Below are 19504 nucleotides of genomic sequence, written 5' to 3'. Positions count from 1 at the left end.
AGTGGTGGCAATGTCCGGAGCGTCAGATTAGGGGTTAATAAATATAATGCAGGTGTCGGCAATGTCGGGGGCGGCAGATTAGGGGTTAATAAGTGTAAGATTAGGGGTGTTTAGACTCGGGGTTCATATTAGGGTGTTAGGTGTAAACACAAATTTAGTTTCTACATAGGAATCAATGGGGCTGCGTTACTGAGCTTTACGCTGCTTTATTGCAGGTGTTAGACTTTTTCTCAGCCGGTTCTCCACATTGATGTCTATGGGGAAATCGTGCATGAGCACATACAACCAGCTCACCGCTGACTTAAGCAGCGCTGGTATTGGAGTATGGAGCTCAATTTTGCTCTACACTCACTTCTTGCCTAATAACGCCGGGTTTCTGAAAACCTGTAATACCAGCGCTGTAGGTAAGTGAGCGGTGACAATAGCGTGCAAGTTAGCAACGCATCCCTCTTACTGCGAAACTCGTAATCTGGCCGAATAATTGTAATTAAGAATCTTAAAGTAGCTAATATTTTATATTAATGATTTTAAAATGTATTTAATCCAGTAAAAATAAAACAAAAAAACTAAAAATTACTTTGCCATGACCTTCAAAAGCTGATGAAGACAACTGTCTCACTATGATGGCTGCACACACAAGAATCATATATCCCTTGTGCATGCACTGTATAGAGAATTTTCCTGTTAGGAACTATAAAATGTAAATACAAACAGGTATATTTTGCATAAACCATTTTAAAGAAGAATATACTTATTTTTAGCTCTGCTTAATAATACTCTTATGTTCTACTATACATTTTGCATCTATATTAAAATTATAAACAGCTTGTGGGGTTTAACCATACACACAAACAATTAAAAGGATAGTCTAGTCAAAATTAAACTTTCATGATTCAGATAGGGCATGCAATTTTAAACAACTTTTCAATTTACCTTTATCATCAAATTTGTGTTGTTCTCTTGGTATTCTTTGTTGAAAGCTAAACCTAGGTAGGCTCAATTGCTAATTTCTAAGCCCTTGAAGGCTGCTTCTTATCTCAGTGCAGTTTGACAGGTTTTGTACAGCTAGACAGCAATAGTCCATGTGTGCCATATAGATAATTGTGCTCACTTCCATGGAGTTACCTAGAAGTCAGCACTGATTGGCTAAAATGCCATACTGTCAAAAGAACTGAAATAAGGGGGCAGTCTGCAGAGGCTTAGATATAAGTTAATCACTTATTATATTAATTTAACAGTGTTGGTTATGCTAAACTGGGGAATGAGTAATAAAGGGATTATCTATCTTTTTAAACGATACAAAATGTTTAGTAGTACTGGTTGACGAAGAATTTGTGTGTGTGTGTGAATTATACATACCTACATTTTAGACAACTAAAGCTTTAGCATAGGTGATATAAACAAATCATTTAATTCAATTCAAATCCTGCATCCTTTTTTCACAGCTATTCATTGATAAATTCCCTTTTATTTATATGATCTCCTTAAAATTATTTCATTATATCAATTTTAAATTCATGCATTAAATATAGTATATAGTATATATAGTATAGTGAACACATTAAAATAACATTTTAGATGCAAATATCAAAATTGTTTATACTCCAATATTCTTGTCTCTAAACTAATCAAGATATTGCACTTATAAAAGCAGTTTAACCAAGGAAAATTAAAGCTATGTGTCCTTATTAAAATAAAACAATAATAATTAATATATATATATATATTTATATATATATATATATATATATATATATATATATATATATATATATATATATATATATATATATATATATATATATATAAAACAAATATTTAAATCACATAATTAATATGTCTTTGCAATCAGGACCGCATATATATGATGACACATTTTATTTATTCAATGAATAATGAAACTTACTTCAAAGTCAAGGTCAGAATATCGTGATTTTCTTCTCTATTGTGCATGAGAAAAAAGAAATGAGAAAATAGTATTAACATTTTGTTTTATGTTTATACATATATATCTAATAGTCTAATAGTCTAATAGTCTAATAATCTAAAACATTTTTGAATAAACAGTAAACCAGGAACAATGCAAAAAAGTGAATATATTTGTTTTGATGCTATTATTTTTTTTTTTTTTACTAAAATGAGCTATAGGTATAGAAAGCAAAATATATATTAAAGAAAAAAAGTTTAAATATAATGGTTGCCTTAATAGTTCAAATTGTCCTTACATTACCTATGTTTCCTTATAATCTCTGTTTCCATATCATGTGTGTCAAAGTGTGCTGGCCCATAGAAATGTTATTTTATGTTACATTATTTGTCAAAGCTCTTTCATGTTGACATGTTTGTTTGCAAAGCTAACATTCCATGCCACCACAAAGAATGAAGTATGGTATTCATAATAGTACCACATAGGCAAAAACCATTTATAAGAGGCATTAGCCACTAATTAATCTTATATATAATGATGTATTTAAAACACATATTCAGCTGAAAATAATATATATACAGTACTGTGCAACTTAGATTTGTTTTAGCAAAGTTTTAATGACCATTCATATTTATTTCTTGGCCTCTTTATTAAGATACAAACAGAAAATACAGGAAATAAGTACACAATATATATATATATATTTTTAAAAAAAATGGCTTCTTCAGGCAAAAGTCAGTATTTAGTGTGACCTCCCTTGACACTAAGCACGTCTTTCTTTTGGGGAGACTGTCCTGAAGTTTTCTGAAAAATCTTCAGATATATTATACCAGGCTTCTTTTAGCACTTCTCAGAGTTCTTCTTTAGATTTAGGTTGTCTTTCATTTCCTCCTCTGTCCAGGTGATCCCATACTGCCTCTATAATATTCAGGCCAGTCCATGTCAGTATTTTATCAGTTGTTTCTCTCTCTCTAAATATGTTTTCACTGCATTGGCAGTGTGCTTAGAATCATTACCATGCTGAAAAATAAAACCATTCCCAATCAGGCTCTTCCCAGAAGGAATGGCATGATTAATTAAACCTGTCTGTACTTTTTCAGCATTCATGATCCCATCAATTCTGACAATATCGCCAACACCACTGACAGAAATGCAGCCCCAAACCAGTACAGACCCTATACTATGTTTCACTGAAGGCCACAGGTACTAATTTTTCCATCTCTCTCCAACTCTTCTCACATATTGTTGACGACTGGACCCAAAAATTTCAAACTTGGATTTGTTATTCCATAATACTCTTTTCCACTGATCTTCAGTCTAATCTTTGTGAGTTTTAGCATTTCTTAGCCTTTTCACCCTGTTCCCCTTCCAAAAAAGTGGCTTTTTTGGCTGCTACCCTTCTACAAAGACCATTCCTGATCAAGAATCTTTGGACTGTAGAAAGGCCAACTTGGCATCCCGATGAAGCTGCCAGATGCTGAGCCAGGTCCTTGCTGGACTTCTTACGGTCTCTCAAAGAAGAAACTGAGAAACTTTTCATCAGATTTTGAAAGTTTTCTTGGCTTTCCAGTCTTTCATATACCTGGTGTAATAGAACTTTTTTTACGACAGTCATTTTGACATAAAATAGTAGGACAAATACAGGTGTGAGCAATCACATTAATTAGGGTTCCATTCCATTTGGGTTTACAAGAGCCAGGTTCCTGCTATTGCTCAAGTGTAAGGGGAGGTCAAACTAAATAATTGCCACTTGTAGCCTGTAGAAGCAGTTTTTTTTTCTGATTTGTTTCTGTATTTTAATACTGCCTACACATATCCTGTATTTTCTGGATGTATTATAATAAAGAGACTGAGAAATAATTATACATCGTCATATACCATTGGTAAAACAACAAATCCAATGGTGGTCTAAGACTTTTGCACAGTACTGCATATAATTAAATTATAATAGTTTAATAAATAATTAAAAAGGAAAAGTTTTAGGCCCTTGTATTTCAAAATATGACTAAAAGAGGATCTCAGGCAGGGAAAGTGTCAGACATTCCAGACAACATTCAGGGCCAGAAATGCAATAGCCACTGCCAGAATATAAAGGGAGAGTAAAGTCAAACTAAAAGTTTCTGGATTCAGATAGGGAGTCCAATTTTAAACAACACTCTAATTTACTTCTATTTTCAAATTTGCTTTCTTCTCTTGAATTTCTGTTGAAGAGTAAAACTAAATAAACTCAAAGGAGTTCAGGAGTGTGCACATATCTTTGAACTCTTTGACAGCAGTGCTCATAATAGTGTAATAAAGTTCTAGAGATACAGGCATGCTCCTTTATTTTGTGAGAGTTGGGCTTGTCAATCATCCTAGATGAATGAGTCCGGCATCTTTTAAGTTGACAGTATACTGTAAAATAGTTTTTCCCTTAAAGGGCCATAATACCCAAATGTTTAAACACTTGAAAGTGATGCAGCATAGCTGTAAAAAGCTGATTAGAAAATATCACCTGAACATCTCTATGTAAAAAAGAAAGATATTTTACCTCAAAAGTTCCTCAGTAGCCACCTCCCATTGTAAAGGATTTCTAAGCAGCATTTTAGTGTGTTTGTCCTGGGACATCTGAAGGGACTAGCATCGTGCACTCTCATATTATTTCACCAATCAGGTAAAGGAAGCTTACTATGAAATCTCATGAGAGTTAAGTCAAATCTCATGAGATCACAGTAAGAGTTCATGACCTCAGCACTGCTGATGCTGATTGGCTGCTGTTCATTTCTTCATTTTTTAATTTTTTTTTACCTGCAGCTGGGAGCAGCTGAGTATAACTTTTTACACAGAACTTACTCTGCTGAGCTGAGGAAATTGTGAGGTAAAATATCTTCCTTTTTTACATAGAGATGCTCAACTGATATTTTCCTGTCAGCTTTTTACAGTTATACTTCATCAGTTTCAAGTGATTTAGCATATGAGTATTATGTCCCTTTAAAGTGTTTCCAGTGCCTCTTATTTTATCACTGTACACACAAAAGCTTCATTATTTTATCTCAGTTTGTATACCAAATCCCAATACTTAGAAAGAACAATTGGAAATTGTCATTTTATTGCTTCTGTTGGCTTATTTTATGCAGCTTTTCTATAGCCTATACTTAAAGGGACATGAAACTCAAAAAAATGTATTTCATGATTTAGATAGAGAAAACAATTTTAAGCAACTTTTACAATTTACTTCTATTATTTAATTTGATTCCTTTTCTTGTTATACTTTGCTTTAAGGTTTATCCAGGAAAGCTCAAGAGCAGCAAATAACCTATGTTCTAGCTGCTGATTGGTGGCTGCATATATACAGTACACCCCTCACATTTTTGTAAATATTTTATTATATCTTTTCATGCGACAACACTGAAGAAATGACACTTTGCTACAATGTAAAGTAGTGAGTGTACAGCCTGTATAACAGTGTAAATTTGCTGTCCTCTCAAAATAACTCAACACACAGCCATTAATGTCTAAACTGTTGGCAACAAAAGTGAGTACACCTCTAAGTGGAAATGTCCATATTGGGCCCAAAGTGTCAATATTTTGTGTGGCCACCATTATTTTCCAGCACTGCCTTAACCCTCTTGGGCATGGAGTTCACCAAAGCTTCACAGGTTGCCACTGGAGTCCTCTTTCACTCCTCCATGACGACATCACAGAGCTGGTGAATGTTAGAGACCTTGCGCTCCCCCCACCTTCCGTTTGAGGATGCCCCACAGATGCTCAATAGGGTTTAGGTCTGGAGACATGCTCGGCCAGTCCATCACCTTTACCCTCAGCTTCTTTAGCAAGGCAGTGGTTGCCTTGGAGGTGGGTTTGGGGTCGTTATCATGTTGAAATACTGCCCTGCGGCCCAGTCTCTGAAGGGAGGGGATCATGCTCTGCTTCAGTATGTCACAGTACATGTTGTCATTCATGGTTCCCTCAATGAACTGTAGCTCCCCAGTACCGGCAGCACTCATGCAGGCCAAGACCATGACACTCCTCACCTGTTTGCCGCCACACACGCTTGACACCATCTGAACTAAATAAGTTGATCTTGGTCTCATTGGACCACAGGATATGGTTCTAGTAATCCATGTCCTTAGTCTGCTTGTCTTCAGCAAACTGTTTGCAGGCTTTTGTGCATCATCTTTAGAAGAGGCTTCCTTCTGAGATGACAGCCATGCAGACCAATTTAATGCAGTGTGCGGCGTATGGTCTGAGCACTGACAAGCTGACCACCCACCCCTTCAACCTCTGGATATGATGCTGAGCATGTGCACTCAACTTCTTTGGTCGACCATGGTGAGGCCTGTTCTTAGTGAAACCTGTCCTGTGAAACCGTTGTATGCTCTAGCTCACCATGTTGTAGCTCAGTTTCAGGGTCTTTACAATCTTCTTATAGCCTAGGCCATCTTTATGTAGAGCAACAATTCTTTTTGTCAGAGAGCTCTTTGCCATTAGGTGTCATGTTGAACTTCCAGTGACCAATATGTGTGAGAGCGATAAACCAAATTTAACACACCTGCTCCCCATTCACACCTGAAACCTTGTAACACTAACAAGTCACATGACACCGGAGAGGGAAAATCGCTAACTGTGCCCAATTTGGACATTTCCTCTTACGGGTGTACTCACTTTTGTTACCAATGGTTTAGACATTAATGGCTGTGTGATGAGTTATTTTGAGGGGACAGCAAATTTACACTGTTATACAGGCTGTACACTCACTACTTTACATTGTAGCAAAGTGTAATTTCTTCAGTGTTGTCACATGAAAATATAGAATAAAATATTTACAAAAATGTGAGGGGTGTACTCACTTTTGTGAGATACTGTATATATATATATATATATATATATATATATATATATATATATATATATATATATATATATATATATATATATATATATACCAATTTTCATTGGCTCACTGATGTGTTCAGTCAGCAACCAGTAGTGCATTGCTGCTCATTTAACAAAGCATACAGATAGAGAAATGATGGCACTACTATGTAATAGTCGTATGACGGATAGAAGAAAGGGCAGATGGACCCTTCATTTTTAATAATCTAGAGTACCATTAGGGCTGTTGATTGATATCTGAGCTGTCAAAACATTGAATTCTCGGATTCTCGAGGTCACCTATATGGGGTAGGACCCCACACTAGCACTTATTGACCACAGTTAAACTTTGGTTGGAAAGACAATACCTAAACAAGTGGTGCGACCATATCCGTTGATCGCAAACCATCACTAATGTTATATTAACAGTGACCAACACTCTGATATACCTTATGAGGGCTGGTGTATACATAACCACGACTAAATCTAATACTAAGATTATAAACGTAACAATTATTCAAGTGGTGCAATCATATTTGGAGATCACAGACTATTTCTGTAAAACCAAGTATAAATAACTCCTCACTAAATCTTATGTGGGCGGTCTGTTATATATAACCGCAAAAATCTATTTACAGTTTTGTAACAAGCATACTGTGCTATAATAACAAGCTGATACAATTTGTCACGAATACTAGTACCCTAAATCTTATATAGTGATTATAATGTAATTCACTATCACTAGTGTTTGATAAAATAGTGACTAACTCTCCGATATACCTCATGTCGGTGGCTGTATTCATAAACATAGGAAGTCATTAACTACTTTTAATACTAAGGTTTGAAACACAGTAACTAATCATGTGGAGAAATCTTATTTGGTGATGGTATATTACCACTATATATTTCTTTATAACCTATTATTAGTATTTCCTCACTATATCTTATGTAGGCGGTCGCATACATAGCTGCATATGTTTATTGGCAGTTTCATAACAAGCTCAACATGCTAAAATTCAAATTTGATACATCTATTGTGAACACCAGTACCTAGAATCCTATACAGTGATTATTACATAGTAGCAATTTCAATTGCGATCAATTCCTTCATAAAAGAGGCCAATTTCATAATACACACATCACGATCATTTAATTGTTTCACTGCTGACACATGAATATACCATAAACGGGCAGCCTTATGCACAATTGTAGCAGGTTATTGGCCATATTGTAACAGATGTAGCAGGCATAACGACACTACACTTCATAGGCTGGAAACATTCTATGATGCCTAACGTATAGGAGAGTTCATAATTGTAATTAAGGTTACCACTAAGTACCAAGAAAGCTACTAAGCGACTTAGATTTGGTATACATATGAGATTACTATTTATACTCATTCTCCAACGCTATGAAAATACTTTAATATAATAATTGTGGGCGGTGTCATTGACACTTGCAGTTGTCTTCCGGCACTACAGCACTCAATATAGCAGTCTTATAAATACATAGTATACCTGACAATAATTCCAGTACTGCATCCTGGTATACAAAGTTAACCAGTTAGCTGAGATTTTAGTTACCACAGAGGTTACAACTTTTCAGATTCTCCTTGTCTATAAGCTCTGTAAAGGGCAATATTAAGAACAATACCAGCACGTTCTGGTGAAGTTGAATAGATCTGCAGTTATTATAATTTTTTATATACAAGTAATCTATCAGACTATTCTAGAATTGACAATCTGAACACACCGTATTCACAATACATACCAAGATAGTATGTTTGGGGAGTCGTCTGAATTAAACTTGAGCTATATATAGATACCAGGTCTTACCACAGTAGTCACATCAAGTAGTTCACACCAAGTAGTTCACTAAATGTAGTTCACACCAAGCACATTGTTAGATTGTTGTTCCTCAACCTATCTAATACAAACTGACACTCTTAAGTTAGTGTGGGCCATATTATAAAGGCTTAAGTGATCACCTCATACAATATTCAACCTAGGAAATTATATTTAATTTTATTTCCTGGATTGATTTTATTTGCATAGGCTGAACTCGATGGACTTTGGTCTTTTTTCAACCTCATCTACTAATCTACTATGTTACTGCTACTATGTTATTTTGCTGCATATTTAAAGGGACACTAAAGTCAAAATAAACTTTTATAATTCAGATAGAACATGCAGTTTTAAGACACTTTCCTATTTACTTCCAATATCATATTTTCTCCAGTCATTTTATATACACACTTTCTACAGCACTAGCTCCTACTGAACATGTGCACAAGCTCACTGGGTATACATATACTATATGTATACTAGTCTGTGATCGGCTGATGTCTGTCACATGATACCACAGGGGGCCGTAAAATGGGAGGAAAATACATTTAAAAAAAAAAAAAATCTACCGCTAATGTGAAATTCAGTTAGTGTTATTTCATTGTCTTTTTATTATGCACTTGTTAATTATGCAATTCTATTGTATTGAGTGGTCCTTTAAAGAGAGCTGTAACTTATACACTGTCACAGGTACAATAAGATCTAAGTGACTGATATATTAATGCAGTAAATAACCATAAATCTAATTTGTTGTTTCCACTAAGAAAACTGTTAACATATTTTAAATGTTCACTAAAGCTATAGATATTGAAATACAGGGCATCTGAAATATAAGGTGTCAAATAGACTATTAATTTTTATCTCTCTATGGCTACAAAGTAACATTTTCCAGTGTGACCATTTCAAAGGGACTCATTTTACACTCAATAGATGACGTAGATACCAAGTTTACTTTTTAATCTGTCTTCTTCACTCAACAGGTTAAAGTTTGGTCACATGACTATATTTATCAGTCCTTCAACATGAGAGGCAGACATATCTGTGGTAGGTCACAGCTAGAGCATAATGATTGACACCCAAAGTTATAAAAAAGTTAGCCAATTATGCTTGCATCAAAACATGAAATGAATACCAGGACCTCTATTTATAAAGCTGTCTACTTCCCTGCATTCAACGGCCCCAATACGCACGCCTAAGATCGCCTAACATCGCCACCGCAGACCTGAATACGTTCGCCAAATTTATCAAGAAAGCTGTCAAAAAGCCGTGCACCAAGTACGGTGCGATGAGCAGCGGACTGTTGTTAACTAACAGTCATCAATCTCACTGCTCTTCGGCTTATTCGCAGCTTTCTTGCTACCCTGTCACTAAGCACCCAGACTATAATATACTGTTTTACCCCCTATACCGCTGCTCCCGGAGCCCCCACAACTATAATAAATATATTAACCCCTAAACCGCCGCTCCGGTACCCCGCCACCACCTACATAAAATTATTAACCCCTATCCTGCCGATCCCGGACCCCACCGCAACTAAATAAATTGTTTAACCCCTAAACCGCCGCTCCCGGACCCCGCCGCCACCTACATAAAGTTATTAACCCTATCCTGCCAATCCCGGACCCCGCCGCAACTAAATAAATTGTTTAACCCCTAAACCGTCGCTCCCAGAGCCTGCCGCCACCTACATTATATATATATATATTAACCCCTATCCTGCCCGCCCCTACACCGCCGCCACTATGATAAAGTTATTAACCCCTAAACCTAAGTCTAACCCTAACCCTAACACCCCCCTAACTCAAATATAATTTAAATACATCTAAATAAATATTACTATTATTAACTAAATTATTCCTATTTAAAACTAAATACTTACCTACAAAATAAACCCTAAGATAGCTACAATATATTTAATAATTACATTGTAGCTATTTTAGGATTTATTTTTATTTTACAGGCAACTTTGCATTTATTTTAACTAGGTAGAATAGTTATTAAATAGTTATTAACTATTTAATAACTACCTAGCTAAAATAAAGACAAAATGACCTGTAAAATAAAACCTAACCTAAGTTACAATTACACCTAACACTACACTATAATTAAAATAATTACATAAATTAACTACAATTAAATAAAACTAATTACAATTAAATAATAAATAATTACACCTACTCTAATCCCCCTAATAAAATAAAAAAGCCCCCCAAAATAATAAAATTCCCTACCCTATACTAAATTACAAATAGCCCTTAAAAGGGCCTTTTGCAGGGCATTGCCCCAAAGTAATCAGCTCTTTTACCTGAAAAAAAAATACAATACCCCCCCCAACATTACAACCCACCACCCACACACCCAACCCTACTCTAAAACCCACCCAAACCCCCCCTTAAAAAAACTTATCACTAACCCCCTGAAGATCACCCTACCTTGAGCCGTCTTCACCCAGCTGGACACAAGTGGACCTCCAGAGGGGCAGAAGTCTTCATCCGATCCGGGCAGAAAAGGACATCCAGACTGGCAGAAGTCTTCATCCAGGCGGCATCTTCTATCTTCATCCATCCGGAGCGGAGCGGGTCCATCTTCAATCCATCCGACGCGGAGCATCCTCTTCTATCGACGTCATAACGAAGAATGAAGGTTCCTTTAAATGACGTCATCCAAGATGGCATCCCTTGAATTCCAATTGGCTGATAGGATTCTATCAGCCAATCGGAATTAAGGTAGGAAAAATCCTATTGGCTGATCCAATCAGCCAATAGGATTGAGCTCGCATTCTATTGGCTGATTGGAACAGCCAATAGAATGCAAGCTCAATCCTATTGGCTGATTGGATCAGCCAATAGGACTTTTCCTACCTTAAAGGGACAGTTCACCCAAAAACTTTCTCCCCTTTAAATTATTCCCAATGATCCTTTTTACCTGCTAGAGTGTATTAAATTGGTTGCAAGTAGCTCCTTTACTCATATTTCAGCATTTGAAATAGCTGATTTAGCTTGTGGTATCCCAACCTATACTGAAAGTTTCTATACTGGAGTATATTATTTTGAATAGCCTAAGTAAACCCAGCCAGCAGAAGAGATTACACTGTCAGTGGGGTGCATGATAGTTAAGTAATAAAATGATCATTTTCCATTGTTCTCTCTATGTATTGAGCTTTGGTGTTCCAGACAAATATAAGATAAGGAAGCAAGTCTGTGTACATAAAAGTGATAACATAATGAGATCTGATATTACCTGAAGCTCAACCCATTGTAATAGGCTGTGGTTTAAAAGCACAAAACCAGCTACTTCAGATACACAAATAAACCCGAAAATGCAATTTCTCAAATATTTTATACTCTGCAGTTGGTATAACAAGTCATTTAAAATACATTTATGGAAAAACAATTTTACAGTGTACTGTCCCTTTAATTCCGATTGGCTGATAGAATCCTATCAGCCAATCGGAATTCAAGGGACGCCATCTTGGATGACGTCATTTAAAGGAACCTTCATTCTTCGTTAGGACGTCGATGGAGGAGGATGCTCCGCGTCAGATGGATTGAAGATGGACCCGCTCCGCTCCGGATGGATGAAGATAGAAGATGCCGCCTGGATGAAGACTTCTGCCGGTCTGGATATCCTCTTCTGCCCGGATCGGATGAAGACTTCTGCCCCTCTGGAGGTCCACTTGTGCCCAGCTGGGTGAAGACGGCTCAAGGTAGGGTGATCTTCAGGGGGTTAGTGTTAGGTTTTTTTAAGGGGGGTTTTGGTGGGTTTTAGAGTAGGGTTGGGTGTGTGAGTGGTGGGTTGTAATGTTGGGGGGGTTGTATTTCTTTTTTTACAGGTAAAAGAGCTGTTTACTTTACTCTTTTAAGGGCTATTTGTAATTTAGTATAGGGTAGGGAATTTTATTATTTTTGGGGGCTTTTTTATTTTATTAGGGGGCTTAGATTAGGTGTAATTAGTTTAAAATTCTTGTAATTTTTTTTATTTTCTGTAATTTAGTGGGGGTTTTTTGTACTTTAGTTTATTTTATTTTATTGTATTTAATTGTATGTAATTGTAGTTAATTGATTTAATTTATTTAATTTTAGTGTTAGGTGTAATTGTAACTTAGGTTAGGATTTATTTTACAGGTACTTTTGTATTTATTTTAGCTAGGTAGTTATTAAATAGTTAATAACTATTTAATAACTATTGTACCTAGTTAAAATAAATACAAACTAGCCTGTAAAATTAAAATAAACCCTAAGCTAGCTACAATGTAACTATTAGTTATATTGTAGCTAGCTTGGGGTTTATTTTACAGGTATTTAGTTTTAAATAGGAATAATTTAGTTAATAATAGTAAATTTATTTAGATTAATTTAAATAATATTTAAGTTAGGGGGGTGTTAGGGTTAGACTTAGGTTTAGGGGTTAATAAAATTAATATAGTGGCGGCGGTGTGGGGGGGCAGATTAGGGGTTAATAAATATAATGTAAGTGGAGGTGGGCTCCGGGAGCGGCGGTTTAGGGGTTAATAAGTTTATTGAGTGGCGGTGGGCTCCGGGAGCGGCGGTTTAGGGGTTAATAAGTTTATTGGGTGGCGGTGGACTCCGGGAGCGGCGGTTTAGGGGTTAATAAGTTTATTGAGTGGAGGTGGACTCCGGGAGCGGCGGTTTAGGGGTAAATAAGTATAATGTAGGTGGTGGCGGTGTAGGGGGGGCAGATTAGGGGTGTTTAGACTCGGGGTACATGTTAGGGTGTTAGGTATAGACATTTCCCATAGGAATCAATGGGATATCGGGCAGCAGCGAACATAAGCTTTCGCTGCTATCAGACTCCCATTGATTCCTATGGCATCTGCGGCCTCCAGGGCGGCGGATTGAAAACCAGGTATGCTGGGCTGGAAAGTGCCGAACGTACCTGGTATGATCTTGATAACTTCTAAAAGTAGTCAGATTGTGCTGAACTTGCATTCGGAACATCTGGAGTGATGTAACCATCGATCTGTGTCGGACTGAGTCTGGCGGATCGTATGTTACGTCACTAAATTCTACTTTTGCCGGTCTTTAGCCTTTGATAACTAAGGCGAATCAGGCTCGCCACAAATACGCTGCGGAATTCCAGCGTATTTGCGGTTGACAGCTTGATAAATAGAGGCCCAGGAATCTATAGATTATTCTGGAGGCATAACAGATAATAAAAATCAAAGTTATAATTTTCTTCAACATGAAATTCCATTGGATGTTAACTAGGTGAAACTGTGTATCAAAATAATATCCTTTATTTTAGAGTACTACTATTAATTTCAATATCAGTGTTGTGTCATTTAAAAAGTATGTTCAGAATTTTTTTAGGCCTACGATTTCAAGAGAGGAAAATGGTGTCAGAATGTGTTTTAACTATTTAAGGGATATGAAAACCAAATGTTTTCTTTCATTATTCAGATAGAGCATGCGATTTTAAGCAACTTTCTAATTTACTCCTATTATAATTTTTTCTTCATTCTCTTGGTATCTTTATTTGAAACACAGGAATGTAAAGCTTAGGAGCGGGCCACTTTTTGGTTCAGCACCCTGGGTAGCGCTTGCTGATTGGTGACTACATTTAGATACCTAGAGAACAAAGAAACATTTATAATAAGAGTAAATTAGAAAGTTGCTTAAAATTGCATGCTCTATCTGAATCATTACAGAAACAATTTGGGTTTCATATCCCTTTAATTAAAATGTTAATATATCCTATATTATGAATCTTTGATAGCCATAGTTGCAACTGTTATTGCGTTTCTTTTCTTACTTTACTGCACATGTTATAAATCACATTTTTATTATTAGAATTGTAAACATTTCTGAGAATAACTTTCTGATATCCATAATAGAAGCAGACAGTAAAGCATTTCTTAGGTTTTAAAATGTGCCTTCTAATTATCGGTCACCTAGATTACGAGTTGTGTGTTTGTGTTTTAATGCTGAAAAATGGTAATTTCAGCGTTAAAATAGCACCACAGCCATTACAAGTCTTGTCGGTATAGCTGTACCGCAAGCATTTTAGCCGGTAACGCAACGTCAGTCCCGTACACGTAAAAATTAAGTTTTTTCATGGGACTTCCATAGCGCTGCCATTACAAGTTTTGCTGTGAGGCTAAAAAGCTTGCGTTCCAGCCTATACCGTCAAGATCCTTTTCGCAATCTAAAAGCAGTAGTTATGAGTTTTACGCTACAAAACTGTTACATAAAACTCATAACTAAACTACTACAAAGTACACTAACACCCATAAACTACCTATTAACCCCTAAACCGAGGCTCTCCCACATCACAAATACTATATTAAAGTTATTAACCCCTAATCTGCCGTTCCCGACATTGCTGCCACTATTAAAAATTATTTACCCCTATTCCGCCACTCCCTGACATCGCCGCCACTATACTAAAGTTATTAAGCCCTAATTCTGCTGCCACTATAATAAACCAATTAACCTCTAAACCGAAAGCCCCCACAACAAAATATACTAAATAAACCTATTAACCCCTAAACCGAAAGTCCTCCACATCGCAATAAACTAATTTAAACTAGTAACCCCTAAACCGAAAGCCCCCACATCGCAATAAACTAATTTAAACTAGTAACCCCTAAACCTAACGTAACTCTAACCCTAAACCTAACACCCCCTAACTATAACATAATTAAAATAGAGCTACATTAAAGTTACAATTATTAACTAAATAATACCTATTTAAAGCTAAATACAAACTTACCTGTGAAATAAAACCTAAGCTAGCTACAATATAACTAATAGTTATATTGTAGCTAGCTAAGGTTTTATTTTTATTTCACAGATAAGCTTGTATTTATTTTAACTAGGTAGACTAGTTAGTAAATAGTTATTAACTATTTACTAACTACCTAGAAAAAATAAATACAAACTTACCTGTGAAATAAAACCTAAGCTGCCTTACACTAAAACCTAAAATTACAAAAACTAAAAAACACTAAAATTAAAAAAAAAAACTACCATTACAAAAAATAACAAACAAAATTATCTAAAACAATAAAAATGATTCCTATTCTAATACCCTTTAAAAAAACACCCCAAAATTAAAAAGCCTAATCTAGAATAAACTTAAAAGGGCCTTTTGTGGGCCCTTAAAAGGGCCTTTTTTTTAGGGCATTGCCCTAAAGTTAACAGTTCATTTTCTACAAAACAAACACCCCCAAACAGTATACAAAACCCCACTCCCCCAAACCCACAAAATAAAAAATAAATAAAACATAATCTACCCATTCCCCCGAAAAGGGCATTTGTATGGGCATTGCCCTTAAAAGGGCATTTAGCTCTTTTTCCTTCCCTTAAAAGGGCATTCAGCTTTTTTATGAAATGCTCAAGTCCTAATCTAAAAATAAAAAAACCCATCCCAAAACGAAAAAAATACATTACACAAAATAACAAACAAATTATCAAAAATAATAACAATTATTCCTATTCTAATACCCATTTTAAAAAAAAAACAAACCACCCCAAAATAAAAAACCTAATCTACAATAAACTACCAATAGCCCTTAAAAGGGCCTTTTGTAGGGCATTGCCTGAAGTTAAACAGCTCTTTTACCTTAAAAAAAATAATACAAAGTCCCACTAACATTACAAACCCCCACCCCCAAACCCACAAAATAAAAAACCTATCTAAAAAAACCTAAGCTAACCATTGCCCTGAAAAGGGCATTTGTATGGGCATTGCCTTAAAAGAGCATTTAGCTCTTTTGCTTTGCCCTGAAAAGGGCATTTAGCTCTTTTATGAAAAGCCCAAACCCTAAACTAAAAAAAAAAACACCACCCAAACTAACCCACGAAGATCCACTTTCTGTTTTTAAAGTCCCGCTTGAACGATCTTCATCCAGGCGGCGAAGTCCTCATCCAGGCGGCCTCTTCTATCTTCATCCAGGTGGCGAAGCCCTCATTCCGGCGGCGAGGTCCTCATCCAGGCGGCGAGAAGTCTTCATCCAGATGGCCTCTTCTATCTTCATCCCGGCGACATCTTCTATCTTTATCATATGGTCGCCGCCGTATACTTAATCTTCAATGCAAGGTAGGCGATTCAAGATGGCTTCCCTTGCATTCCTATTGGCTGATTTTATTTTGGAAATTCAAATTAGCCAATAGGATGAGAGCTACTGAAATCCTATTGGCTGTTCAAATCAGCCAATAGGATGAGAGCTACTGAAATTATATTGGCTGTTCAAATCAGCCAATAGATTTTTGATATAGATAACACTGTGCTCACTCCAGCGGAGTTATTTAGGAGTCAGCACTGATTGGCTAAACTGCATGTCTGTCAAAAGCACTGAGAAAAGGGGGCAGTCTGCAGAGGCTTAGATACAAGACAATCACAGAGGTAAAACATATATTAATAGTTTAATATAATTGTGTTGGTTATGCAAAATTGGGGAATTGGTAATAAAGGGATTATCTATCTTTTTAAACAATAACAATACGTGTAGACTGTCCCTTTAATACAATTTTACAATTGAAGCTTTAAACAATGAGGCCATCAGACTTTAACCTAAGTATATTGCTGTAATAACATGTTTCATGTAAACATTTGACATACTGGCTAAATCAGTTAAGTGATTCCATATCACACTATAAGGTTATTAGTTACAGGTTAATCAATCTCAAGTGGTCCAACATAGATTGCTTGACCATTTTTACTTTAACTTTTTTTTTTGAGTGATTACCTCTATGTATTGGTATTGCAAAACTACCAGTTTTTAAAGTTTATTTTACTTGGTTAAACCACAGTGGCCATATTTGTGTCATGACACACAACAAATTTTGGCTATACAGATGTTTACAGAAATCTCAATATCTCAGCTCAGGATGGTCCTAGCTCCTGAGAACAAAAACTGATCTCTAGAGCACATTACAAGTCACATGTTTCTGTTTCAAGGAGCTAGAACCATCCTGAGCTGAGATATTGAGGTTTCCGTAAACATCTGTTTAACCAAAATTTGTTGTACACCATGACACAAAGATGGCCAAATAAAATGGAAAAAAAAATGTTGTTTTGCAATACTAATACATAGAGGTAATCACTCTAAAATATAAAAATAAAAATTGGAAAATTCAAATTTAGTCCAGAAGTAAGTCTCAATTGTTTATCCAAAAAACTAATATCCAATTTTCAGTGCATACAGTGCATTATACGCCTGAAATTTTAATTTTACAAATACAACTATGTTTTGGATTATGCTACTTTTTTAAAAAATTTTATACCATTAAAGCTACTACACAGAAGAAAAAAAAACTTACATCAATACCAAAATTAAATTTTTAGTTCAAACATTCAAATGGAAGGAAATTCCAAATTTTAAGTGACATAATTGATGACATCACTAATACCATCACACAATAAGTCATCACCAATATAAATGCAATCACTTGTGACATTACACAAGTTCACAATATTATCAGATGCATATCAACTAATAAGATATTCAACATCAATAACACAGCTTATAAAGATTATTGAGTTAAATGTCCTTGGCTAAAGCCTGCCACTTCCACCTTAAAACATCTCTAAAATTAGACATTTCCTTACACAAGACAAAACTAAGATTTTAATCCAATCTCTCATCCTTTCCTGCCTCGATTACTGCAACTCTGTCCTCTCTGGTCTCCCCAGCTGCCGCCTAGCTCCTTTACAATTCATAATGAATGCCTCTGCCATGCTCATCTTCCTTACATGTCGCTCTTCATCTGCTGCACCTCTCTGCCAATCCATTCACTGGCTTCCTCTTGCCTCTAGGATTAAACACACAATTCTCACTCTGACATAAAAAGCCCTCAACTGCACTGCCCCCCCTATATCTCATACCTTGTCTCCAGATACTCTCCCTCTCGTCCCCTTCGCTCTGCTCATGATTCCTACTCTCCTCCTCTCTTGTTACCTCCTCACACTCCCGTTTACAGGACTTCTCCAGACTGGCTCCGATCTTGTGGAACTCTCTGCCTCGCTCCACAAGACTCTCCCCTAGTTTTGAAAGCTTCAAACGCTCCCTAAAGACTCTGCTGTTCAGGGATGCATACAACCTACACTAACATTACTTTTATACCAGTTCCTCTCCTCCATTGCTATCCCCTGAACCCCCTTAGCATGTAAGCCTAAGAGACCAGCTGTTTGTAGATCACCTTCTTAAGAGCTGACTACAACAGTGTGACTCTTGGCAGGGCCCTCTACCCGTTTGATCCCTATAAATGTTTTGATGTACTCCGCATTTGTTTATAGTGCTGCGGAAATTGTTGGCATTCTACAAATAACCGATAATAATAATAATAAATGTTTTTGGATAAGATAATGTTAAATAAAAACTACATTATTCTATGTTATTGACACTTTGTTTTACATATTAAAACAATTAGAACACAAATTGTAAAATATTCGTATCCATCATTAGTGCTTTGTGTAGAACATATGTTAGAATATTATGGGCTCCATGTACTAAGCAGTCAGCGAGCTACCCGCAACAAATCTCGCGTCCAAACTCGCAAACTGATATGTACAAAGCCGTCAATTATGTAAAAACTCGCATCTTTAAAATTGCCAGCGTACTTATCCGCCATACCTCGCTACCTCTCCATTTTTTACTGTAATTAGACACATTTGACCACCAACTCGCCAAAAACGAATGTACTAAAAAATCTATTTGTCCGCTCGCGTCAATCTCCGCCCCCACCTCGTTATTTTTGCCTCGCCACCTTTTAGGTGGCGGGCAAGGTACAAAACAATAGGAAAGCCACTAGACGCCAGTCTAGACATATATAAAAGGCAGTAATATCAGCATTGTACTTACATTGTTCATTTCAGCAGCTATGGAAAGAATTCTGTTTTTGTTTATTCTCCGTTT

At 36.1% G+C, this 19504-nt stretch overlaps 1 protein-coding gene across 1 annotated transcript in view; it reads right to left on the bottom strand.

Moving 5' to 3' along the window:
• The window catches only part of ADGRB3 (adhesion G protein-coupled receptor B3), a 1326607-nt gene that overhangs the window by 28891 nt on the left and 1278212 nt on the right, over positions 1–19504 (bottom strand). Inside the window, exon 29 of the mRNA XM_053710414.1 lies at positions 1907–1942. Within this exon, the coding sequence (XP_053566389.1) occupies positions 1907–1942 (36 nt within the window). The remainder of the gene's footprint in view (positions 1–1906; positions 1943–19504) is intronic.

Source organism: Bombina bombina, chromosome 4 (assembly GCF_027579735.1).
Source record: "Bombina bombina isolate aBomBom1 chromosome 4, aBomBom1.pri, whole genome shotgun sequence".
In the NCBI taxonomy this organism is placed as follows: domain Eukaryota; kingdom Metazoa; phylum Chordata; class Amphibia; order Anura; family Bombinatoridae; genus Bombina; species Bombina bombina.
The sequence above is the reverse complement of the archived record's forward strand: the minus strand, read 5'-3'. Positions and strand labels throughout refer to the sequence as shown.